A 12,557-nucleotide genomic window follows, 5' to 3' on the forward strand; every position below is an offset into this window, starting at 1 on the left:
GGTCACAAATAAAGTAGGATACGTGAATACAATTAATCAACACACTTAAATTATGAAGAGATTTATTTTAAAGTATTAAATTATTAATTATAATTATATTAAGTTACATATTAATAGGAATATTGTAGTTATTTGTTGATTATATTTAAACTTATATGTACAATAGTATTCGTTTTACTCTTTTAAAACTATATGTCACTCGTATATGTGTACGTCACTATACAGTATTATAATTTAAATGTTTGTTGGAAAACGAAAGTTCCGTGATGCATAAAATAGAGCTTTATTGTGTTGGATTTGAGTGATGTGATGTAAAAACTTGTTGTTTGTAGAAAATCTTCCAAAGATCGAAATCGTATGGATTGAAAATCGCGATGAATCTAATAATTTAAATTTTATATCGGTGGATTACTTTGCATAAGATAAAAGTAGAACCTCTCTGAAGAAATTGCACTCAAATATAAATCAATCTACTGAAGTATTTTTTTTATATATTATATCTAATCGAGGTATCTGTATTTGTTATGTTCAAATATTATATTTTGGACGATTTATTTTGAACAAAATCCAGTTGAATCATATCGTTTATTAATAATATACTTACTGTCCAAAGAAAGTACAGTAAAACTATGTAACTAAATCATTATATATTTTGTGTTATTTTTTTTTTACAAAAGTTTAAAATTAATAGCGTTACTGTTAATCATTTATGTTATAGGATACCAATTGGGCTGAACAATATTCGTGGTCCCTGTTTAAAGCTATGTCACATATGTTGTGCATCGGTTATGGCCGGTTCCCCCCACAGTCATTAACCGACATGTGGTTGACAATGTTGTCTATGATTAGTGGAGCCACGTGCTATGCTCTATTCTTGGGGCATGCCACTAATTTGATACAAAGTTTGGATTCATCCCGTAGACAGTATCGTGAAAAGGTTTGAGAATTCGTACATCTTATGTGCTAATATACATACTAGATTATTCAATATTTACAATAATTTTGTTTGATTGTTATAATATAGGTCAAACAAGTAGAAGAATACATGTCATACAGGCGACTGCCATTAGACATGCGTAAGAGGATAACAGAATACTTTGAGCACAGGTACCAGGGAAAGTTTTTTGACGAAAAGTGGATATTGGATGAAATGTCCGACAAACTGCGTGAGGTAAGTGTGGTAGATTATAATTGTTGGATATATCATAATATTATGTAAACTTTGCATTTTTTAAATTTAGGACGTTCGTAATTACACTTGCCGGAGATTAGTGACGAATTTACCACTTTTGCAGAATGCTGACTCCAATCTTCTTACCGAATTGACTGATTGCTTAGAGTTTGAAATGTTCCAACCTGGTAATTTTTTTTATGTATTTTCCACTCATAATTTTTCTGGGGAAACAATAGGTAATTTCTTGTTTATGTTTTGTTTTGAACACTGGCGTTTTTTTAAACGAGTAACTCGATGGTGGCTGTATATAGTTTAGTGAGGAAAGGAATGAAAGAAAACAACAGCGTGCACTGCAATAGTATGCAAGATTTAACGATTTTCAAATAAGAAATTCTGCTCAAGGCTGACTGATAGATGGCCTAGCCGTTGGCGGGATGAAAGAAGAGTGGCTGGAAAGTAATAATAATAATAAAAAACATACAAGAGTAAACAGACGAGGAAAAAATACTTAACTATCTCTGTGAAGGAAATGTAAAATAATTCAGTTTTAAAACAGTACGCGTGACATAAGAATTGTGCTTTAAGCACACATAACATTTTTGTAAATGTGACTAGCTGCAGGATATTGCAGGGTAGTCTGTTCTTGGTTGACTGATCGTGTAGTTTAAAAATCGAAATTCGTAAGACGTTAACATTCATCGTTAAGTATTATGAATACACAGTTGTGCCTATAAGCATTTTTTTAAACGATTTATGTGTTGAAAAAATCCGCATTGCAAAATATTGCACAACTGATTATACATTGATGTTTTTAAAAATTTATGCACGATGTCTTGACACATAAAATAAATTTAAAAGGTTTTCAGCTAGGTATTTCAATGAAACTACAACAAGTTTATTATTATGGTATACATTGTACCTAATTATAACACAAATATCGTACAATAAGTAACATTATTAATATTTAATAATCCATTATACAAGTTACAACCGCAGAATGATTTTACAAAACAAATAACTTTTTATCATATCAATATTTAAAAATATTCTATACATAATATATTTTAGACACTTGTACTACAAGTACAGTACGAGATTTTTTTTTTCATTTAGACATAAGTAAATACTATATTATCCATATAATTTTTCATAATTTTTATCATACATTGAACCAGTATCATTTTTTTTTTCATTTTTCATTAATCGCAGGGTTTTCTGTTACAATCTATATTATACATTATATTATGTTTTGTCAAAAGTGAAATACTTATATTGAATGATCAAAATAAAATAGTAAATCATATTTTAATAAGGTACCGTTATCATTTTAGATAAAAATAGCAACAAAATTATAATATGGGAATAATAACTGTTAAAATATTAAACTTTTGATTGCCCCGATACTTGGTCATGAATAAAATATAAATGCACTTTTATGCATAAAAAAATAAAAAAATAATATTAAATAACAGTGAATACAATATAAAAACACGAGACACAGTTTACCAATGCTTGGTTTGTAATTAAATGATTGACTAATGAAACTATGCATGAATATTATATTCTTATAATTATTAAGTATTCAACGTCAGATTTCAGTAAAAAATTATTATAGTATGCAGTGTATGTTTTGTGCACCTATCTTACGGAATAGATGATAAAAAAAAAAAAAAATTAGAGAACATTATAATATATTATTATTTTTTCCTATTGCGTTGTCAATTATTATTGTGGTTTCCAAATTACATTATGGATTAACATCCGGCCGTTCAATAATAAGTTTTACATCTCTAATGAAGCACTATAATTTAATATTACAAATTTTGACAAATTTTTAAATTAAACTAGATATTATTACTATCATTATTATTGTACACAACAATATCCGATTATATATTGTTATCAATTATATCTCATGGTTATATAACCTATTTAATACAGCTATACCTACTATTACAATAACTATTACTATTTGAAAAATTATACGAACCAAAACGCTTAAAAAATAATTACATTTCACCCCCTCCCTCCATTTTATAAGCATATAACGTTATATACTATTAGAACCTTTTGGTTGTAGTGGTTTTAATAATTCTAACGTAAAAAATGTTTTCTAATCAATTTCGAATAATAATGAATGTATTGATTTCCGGATTTCTTCTACCGGTTGATAAAATGGTCTTTTTCGCTTTAAAAATAGTATTACGATATATCACAAGGACAAGCCTAAAAATAAAGCCACCTTGGGATTCGATTTCTTTTCTTCTCTAAACGATAATGTTTATCGGTCTTACCATCAATATTATTCGCTGACAAGTTAAAAAAAAAAACAAACTACATTATCGTAAAAAAAATAAATCCATCTTAGATTTCGTATATAGTGAATGGTCTTTGAGAAAAATATATTATGTGGCATTGTATTTAAAACTCCTAACCTTTTAAAGTTTTGTAATAAAAAAAAAAAAATATATATATATTCAAATAATATATTACCAAATCTTAAGCATAGATAAAAAATATTGTTAAGAATGATCCATAGAAAAATGTGAATGTTTAAACAATTTATACAGATAGGTATCATATTATATCTATTATAGTGCGTAGTATCTACACATGGTGGTAAATCACAGCGTATTTAAAGAATGTCGTTACAAAAAATCGGAAAATGTCAAATTTATATAAAAGCTCCATAATAACTTAACAACAGAAGACCCATCTGGTGGTAAATAGGTGAATTCTCCCAGGGAGAACCCGTGTAACCTAATCTTATGATGCATTCATTGTAACAGTGGTCAGTTTGGGTAAATTTTCTTTCCTCATATTTCAATATTACCCCCACTTTTTGACTTACAAAGAATGTTACCTGAAACAAAATGCTAACATTGTCGAAGTCATTATTTAGAACATGATTTTGATTTACATACATACTTCATACTCCAATTATAATATATGCTGTGCTCTAACTAAATAAAATCAATAAAACAAGTAATTGAAAATTTAACTAGTCATTTTATAAATGTCCTTCATTGCTCACTTTGTATGCCCCGAACATCGTTAAAATAAGGTGAGATATTTTCGAATTTTTATACTCTAGAACTCTTAAACAACTCGTAACCTTTTAATTATGTCATGGTAATATAATTAGTTAGTAATTAGTTGTAGTGTACCTACCTACTTTTACTTCATTATAACTTAAAATATATTATACTGATCGAGTAAATGGATCACATCATAGGCGTAGGTAGTTGAAATGTTTGAGTATTTTTTGCGTATTTAAAAAATGTATTAAATATATTTTAACCTTTAAGAAAATTATTTTATAATTTTTAGAGTGTTGTGTATTATTGAATGATTTTTCGTGGTTAAATAATTTAGTAAGGTAGGTAGTTTAATAGGTAAACTGTTGAAGTTTAAAACTAAAATTGACGTTTTATAGAAGAAAAAAAAATATTAATATCATCATAAAATTAGGAAGAAATAAAATTAGGTCACAATAAAATATACTATATTACTATAATAGTAGTTATTATCCTAATATAAAACAACTACTGCGTTATACAATTAGTATCGAATTGCACTATTTATCTTAATTTACACTATTTTTAAAACAGTATTCCAGTTAGCATAATGATATTATAATGTTAGTATGAACTTATTATTTTAATATGCACATAATTTATTGTTGACCACTGTGTGTTGTCTAAGTTGTTAGTTGAACCTGGCGAATAATTAAAATCTGAAACTGTATACACAATAGCTTGTCGTTTTATACGTATTAGTTGTATAATATATGTGTAATGTGTACACCATTAGCTAATTTAACAATATGTTACGTTCAATGCTTAATATATTATGTTTGTTAATGTGTTGATTTATTAGTTATGATTTGTATGAACCATTATTGCTTTAAACTATTCATACATTTTTGCTTATAATTTATTGTCAGTTTTCTGCGAGACCTAATATAGAAGGTAAATATTTTTTCCCGTGCGATGATAATGTATGTTATAGACTATTGTCGCTTTTGTCCACACCTGTAAAATATGAACTAATTAAAATATACATATTGACATCGTAATTTGTACAAACCATGGAAAACTTCTGTAATCATAACAAAATACAGCATAATTTACTCGTTTAGCTAGTAAAACTATTTTAACTATCTTATAAAGTTATAATATATAAAAAAAAAATTAAATTCTTTGTTGACATAGTGTTTGAAAACCCAAAACAATTTTATTTCTAATATATGTTAAGCAATAAAGCTTTTTTAGTACTTTTTCTTAACATTTATTTATGTTTATAATATATAAAGTTCCTAAAATTTATGGGTGTAAATACGAGTCCAATAAACAATTTATATGAAGTAATCTTAAGACACTCATTAATAATTTCGCAAAACACTTACGTTTTTGAAAAAAAATTTTTTACGATAAAATCTTAACTTATGATAAAAATAACTATTTGAAAAAAAAATTATCTTTTTATCATTATCCTTCATTATAAGTTACTCTTTTAAATGAAAACATACTTTTTCAATTTCATATTCTGAAATAAAATGTATTAAAGTCAACTCATAAACTACTCGTTCAAAATTTGAATTTTATGTATCAAGCACCACTGAAAATATTCTGTAAACAAAAAACAGATTGAAAACGATATAAATAGTTAAAATATGTTTTTTGTTAAAAATGCTGATTTTAAACCAGTTACTTAAATAAAAGTCAGCAACATATTTTCAAAAACGTAAATAGTTTTAAAAATAATGAGTGGTCTTACATTAAAAGGATTATTTGGTATATCTCGAGCTGATAAATGAAAAATTGTTATCTTTACGTTTGAAGGAAAGCGTTTGTATTAAGTACCTTAGTGATTAAAGGAAATAATAGCGTTATACCACGCCACAGAACATAACACAAATTATGAACAAAGTTATTGTATGTTATATATTATGTATAAGTGTATCCGTGTATCCCATGAAAATAATAAATATTGACATCAAGCGTGGCATCGTGAACTTAATTTTTAAAACTTTATAAGTTTAATATTTCTACAAAACATCTGAGTTGTAAAAGATTAGTTCGATTCACGATTCGTAGTCTTAATCAAAAGTTTTTAAGTTGATAACCTACAATTTATGAGAGTTACGTGGGTGGGTAATACCAAAGAATTTGAGTGTTCGAGACATATTTTACCTTATGGAGTATAACGACATAACCTCTTAATTATACATTTGACAAATTACCGGGATAGTTGGTTTTACATTGTTTATTACTCTACTGTAGTGAATACCTATTAAACGTCAATTATTAAGTTGTATAATATGATATTTCGTGAGGTAGTTGAACGATTAAATAATATAATAGTGAAGTTTGGAAATTTCTAGACTAGTATTACAAACCTTTAATGTTTTAAATATATTATAATCCAGTGATAGTAAGGTAGGTACTATACTCTTCTAGTGCTGTGCTCAGTGCGTTTTGATATTATTATACGAGACTTGTTGGTACACATTACAGTCTGTAGTATTAAAATAACTAATCGAAAGACGATAGTGACAGCGTTGAGCGAAATGGATCTCATTTTGTCCGTGTATAACAGATTTTTTAGATAATTGTCTGACATAAAACTAAAAATGTGTAGTTCACTGAGGATTTACGACACAATGGCACACATTTGGCGCGTTCGTCTCTTGATTACCTTCTTCGTCCCTGTATTATATTCATGAACCATTGCTCCGTGATTTTGGCCACGACTACCTGCAAAACAATATTCATTTATAACATATCTCCATGCTTGGCCAAAATCATAAATCGTGTTCACGCGAGTAGGTACCTCATTCAGCAGACGTGCATGATATCATCTTACATGAGGTGTGGAGTATTTGATGACAATATTGTAGCACACTGAAATGAAATTTAAATAATAGTACATATATAATAATTTTAAGGTATGTTCGGTATGCAATCATGATTGACACGATAGAACCCCTTGACTGTTTTTTATGCACTATTTTAATATACATGCCACAAATGAACAAAATAGTGTCACTGCAAGATATACTCAACTTCTCTAGAGTTCTTATATTTTTATAAAACAAGTGATTTTCCATAAGATAATGTTTGCATTATTATCAGATGTATGGTATAAATGAACATGTTAGATTTGTATTTAAATTTATTCAAGTGGCATTTAAATAATTACAATGCGAATTTTGGAAAAAATCTTTCTTAGTGTATCAATAAATGGTTGTACGGAAAATACAGTTAAGATGTCAAGTTCCTAGCTATCATAGTTTAAACTCTATAGTGGATCAGTCAGGCAGTCAGAACACGTTTGACTATTTATAAAATATACCTTCTAAGAGATTAAAAATGTATAATACGACACCAAATATCATTCAAAAAAATTTCTATGTAAGTTAGCCAAAAACATAAGCTAATAAGACCTCAGATATGGCAAGACATTAAGACATTGACAAACAATACAATATTATAATTATAATTTTTAAAGTTTTTAAAACGTTTTTCACGTGTCCTGAACAATTGTGTTTTAGAATGTGAGAGAGGTTTATTGAATTAAAGACGATATGATGTATATACTATTGGTCTGAGCAGATGTTGCACATGCACCACCACATTAGAATATTAGATATCAGGATTTTAGTACTCTAGTAGTATGAGCTTGTCGTTATGTACTACCAGAAAATCTAAAATATGTCCTACTCGTGAAGTCGAAGTAGTGGTATATTATGGCAGTGTTTATATTTACACAATATTATTAAATAATGAGAAATTTAAAAACAGCTAGGTTAATAATATATGACTAGTTTAAAAAAAAGCAAATAACCAACTAATATGGACCAATACGTCATTGATATGTTAGATTGATGAGAAAACGTATAGTTACACATTTTTTAAAAAGTTTACAATAATTAACATAATAACATTAATACTTGCGCATTATGAAAAGAAAGTTTCAAAATCAATTTTATTATCTTATTCTATGAAAATTGGGGTTTGTGTGCATTGTTTGAAAAGAAATAATTAAGTGGACATTTCTCTGTATCATCATAAACCAATTCAAATAATTGTAGTCACCAATGTCTAAATTTAATAAAAAATGACGTTTTTTTTATTTATGTAGGTGACACGATCATGCGGGAAGGGACGGCAGCTACGAAGATGTATTTCGTGCACGAGGGCGTCGTCGAGGTGTTGGTGGCCGGTGGACAGGAGGTTGTGGCCACGCTGAGCGACGGCAGCTACTTCGGTGAGACGTGCCTGTGGGCGTCTGGGGCCCGGCGTCCCGTCAGTGTACGGGCTGACACTTATTGCAACCTGTTCTCGCTATCCGCAACCGCGTTTACCAGGGTCATGGACCGGTATCCCAAGTTCAAGGACCACGTGACCTCCGTGCTGGTCGACCGCGCCAACCGGATGGCCAACATCGACCAGCGCGTAGTCTCTGGAGACACTAAGCTGTGACATGGCAGCAAATAATTATGTGATAATTATTATATATTATTTTCGACGAGGAACAAAAAAAATTGTCACGTGTTGTACAGTCAGCGTTTCAGTTTCTACATAACAATTTTATACTGATATTATTGTTTTTTATTTTTCTCGACTAACCACTACTGAAACTACCCATCTCCTCCCCACAACTACCTACCTATAATAATAATTATATATTATAAGTGTGTTTTTTAATTTTGTTTTTTTTTTTTTTAGAGGAACGTTTATTATTGCCATACGATTAAATTATTAAAATAATTATATTTTTTAACTATTATTATATTATATCATCATAATACTATGTTTTACACAACATTTTTATTTTGATTAAAAATAAATTAAAAAATTAAACATAGTAAGATAATTTCGTTTTACTTCTACGCAACGTGCCACCATTATCTCTTTCTCCTCCTTCATATAATATTACTATAATGGTCTGCTATGTTAAGATGATTGTTGAGGAAAAATTAAATAAATTAATGTTTAGTGACTGACCCATGAAGAGATAGTGACCGTCGTCGGAAAATTTCGCCGCGGAACAATTGATTTGTTGCCTCTGAGGAATCGAGTGCCGGTTGACGTTGGATATTGTCATTGGGTTTGTGTGTGTTTAAGGCTTAAGGGATTTAAACGTTAAGAAAAGTACAGTATCGCACTGTCGCCGTATAGGGTACATCTCATTATATAAAGGTCTTATCACCCGTTTATTTAGAGGAAATTTCGAATAACTTTTCCGTCAGATCACCCAAATTTTACGGTATTAGAACTTCGCTTAACTATAATAATATATGAACGTCAGAAAAGTATAATAACATTGTCAAATACTAACAGTACTATATTATTATTATTATCAGGTATACCTTCTTATGAATTTGGTCTGTAAATGAAAAATAAAATAAATGTTTTTCCGAATTTTCACTTTCATATCGAATGTACCTATACAAATGGATATCAAATTATACGCGTAACACCGAAACGATAAAAATATATTTTGAACTAATGACAAAAGTTTTGACAATTTATTTCGATTTTACGCTATTGCGTTTTTTCTATATGAAATTGATTTTTTTTCGTCCGAAACGTCGCCGTCGTGTATTGTTTGACTTGCCATATTTATTTTATACGATTAAATAATACTTATGTGTAGTCGGATTGCCTTTTGAAGAAGATAGAAGAAGACCTTTAAGGAATATTCAATGGTATGTAAATCAGACATGATCAAATATATACTTAAAAATTAAAATTAAAATTTATACTGATGGAGACGACCGTTGTTAAAGAATACCATCGACAATGACGGTAAATTAATTTTATTCACATAACTACCGTAAAAGGTGAATAATTTGTTCAAGTAATAATATCACATAATAATATGTATTTGCATATTAATTGGTTAATAGGAAACCAATGTATTGAATTTACACTTTACAGTATAATATATATATTATAATGTGGTTAGTAGTAAAATAATTAAACCTATTCATGACTAAAATCAACTGATGTTTAGTGTAGTACTTGTATGGTTTATTAATGGTGGTTTTCATCAAAGTGACAAGATCATATAAATTAAAAGCACTTCTGCTACATGGTTGAAAAAGTGGCCTAAAATGTAATTCTTTTCAAACGGAATGCGGCGCACACAAAATTGTTTAATTTAAATATGTTCCTATAAAGTTGATTGTACTCATCCAATCATTTATGAGTTGCATAATTGTTTATTACAACGGAGAGAAAATAAATTAGTGACATAACAGTTCAATTAACTACACGATTGACGTTTGAGATAGTGTATAGGATTTAGTGTCTTTTAAAATTAAAAAGTTTGCTTTTAGATATTATTAAAAATAATAATTAAATACTAACATGTTAGTATGTGAGTATTTTTGACGAATAAAATTTCCTAAAAAATATCCATATATTGTATATTTAAATATATGTATGCGTGGTGTACATAAGTACACTTTTACGGGTTTATATTGTACGAAAGACACTTAGATACAAGATGAAAAAACGCATTACATTTTAGACGATATTGTTCAACCGATTGCATTGGAATCTATCCAAATAGCTTCAACATAGATTTTGTTCGGTCGAAAACCTTTTCATTCAGAAGCATTTAAATATTATAAAGTAAATTGAATTTTCTTAGTATATATTTATTTTGACATTTGTGTGTATCATATTATATTAAATTATACGGGTTAGATTGAAATTAAAAACAAGAATTCATCAGAAGTTTTGGTACTTTGTAGATAAATGAAATACGAGTAGGTATATAATAATATTATTAAGACTTTCGTTGAAATATAGGAAATTAGACAAGTTAATGTCGTATTTTTATGTGAAATTATAGTATGAAACGAATTGCGTCGATAATAATTAATTATTGTTAATTATTTTGTTTGATATGTGAAGTATTTTTTTATTGATCTTAATATAAAACATCGGATTCTGTGGCCATTAGTTTACAAATGTACAGTAATTTAAAATTAGTTAACAATTACAATATTATATATACATTGTGGGATTCAGGGCTGAAATGTGAAGTATTGTAGTTACACTAAAATATAGTTATGGTATTATAATTTACATACTTAATTATTTTTCGGATTTTTAGAACATCTCTCACATCAATATGTTCTTTATATGGCCTTCCCAATAAAGTTTCAGATGTTAACTTAAAATTTTTAGTTATACAAAATAATACCTATATAAATTGTGAATTATCGTGTAGAAATTCTATTTGTGTAATATCAATAATAGCATACAAAATGTATAGGAATTATATATTAACATACACCTGTTATGCATATTTTATCATAATTTAATTTTTTAATTATGCTGATTATCTTTCACCCACACTATATTTACACACCACCATATACATTAAAAGCTTTATTATTATTTACCAATCAAAAAGTAATTATGCTGACTAAGTGATTTAATTTTAATGAAGCAATGACCACACCATAAATTTGTACATCTAATAGAAAATTAATCAACGCTAAAATCATACTTGAATCTATTAATATAAACTACTTTGTAATCATTTATTAACTACGAAAATTATATCTCCACAAAATAATAGTATATTAGAAAGTATTTATAATTTATAAGGTTGTAAAATTTTCAAAATATTCTGACTCTTATTGAATTGAATAATTGGAATAAATTGGAATAAATAATTGCATATCCAATTTTTAATTATTATTAGTTTTTTTTTTTTATAATTAATGTCGATAAAAAATACTTAAGACAAAGTGAAAATTTAATATGAGATACTTCATATAAGTTTTATAATAGCAGTTGATAAATATTAAAGATCTATAAGCACTTTATATACATATTTGGAGTTAAAATTTTGATAGTACTTATCAAAATCTCATCGATTTTCGAATTATTTTGTTGTTAAAAAATTTAAATATTTTCAACTTTTATAGCTAAGAATTTAGAATTTAAAATTTGGATCCTCATAAATAGTTAAACTGTACAACAGTAATAGCTACATTATATTATTTTGATACGAATGATACAATATTCAATCAAACGAATTTTCAGATACTATTTAATAATAATAAAATAAAATTATGTATCATTATTTTTTTTATATGCACACGCTGTACGCATTTGCCAAATTCACAACATAGATTAATAATGATTTTTGTTTGACCTCAGTATTTTCAGAGCACGCTCAGTGCATTTAATATTTAATTTCAAACGGGTTGCTGTTGTACTTTAAATTTGAAACTTGACTCAAGATGTGAACTGAGTAACGTACACATCAAAGAAATAACTACTATGCTCCTGAAATTTAACAGATATGTTAGACGTTTTATGTATAGAATATGTGTTATAACTTATAACTA

The 12,557-nt window shown here is 27.7% G+C and overlaps 1 protein-coding gene across 2 annotated transcripts in view; it reads left to right on the forward strand.

The window, feature by feature from the left end:
* The window catches only part of Ih (hyperpolarization activated cyclic nucleotide gated potassium channel Ih), a 49,325-nt gene extending 40,270 nt beyond the window's left edge, over positions 1–9,055 (forward strand). For both annotated transcript variants that reach the window (XM_015515464.2, XM_015515465.2), the window contains 4 exons: positions 719–937; positions 1,025–1,171; positions 1,242–1,359; positions 8,321–9,055. In XM_015515464.2, coding sequence (XP_015370950.1) covers positions 719–937; positions 1,025–1,171; positions 1,242–1,359; positions 8,321–8,661 — 825 coding nt within the window. In that variant the 3' untranslated portion in view covers positions 8,662–9,055. The remainder of the gene's footprint in view (positions 1–718; positions 938–1,024; positions 1,172–1,241; positions 1,360–8,320) is intronic.
* Positions 9,056–12,557: the final 3,502 nt, after the last annotated feature.

The sequence above is a fragment of the Diuraphis noxia genome, unplaced genomic scaffold, assembly GCF_037042655.1.
Source record: "Diuraphis noxia isolate RWA-SAM2 unplaced genomic scaffold, SU_Dnox_SAM2 contig0003, whole genome shotgun sequence".
NCBI classification, from domain to species: domain Eukaryota; kingdom Metazoa; phylum Arthropoda; class Insecta; order Hemiptera; family Aphididae; genus Diuraphis; species Diuraphis noxia.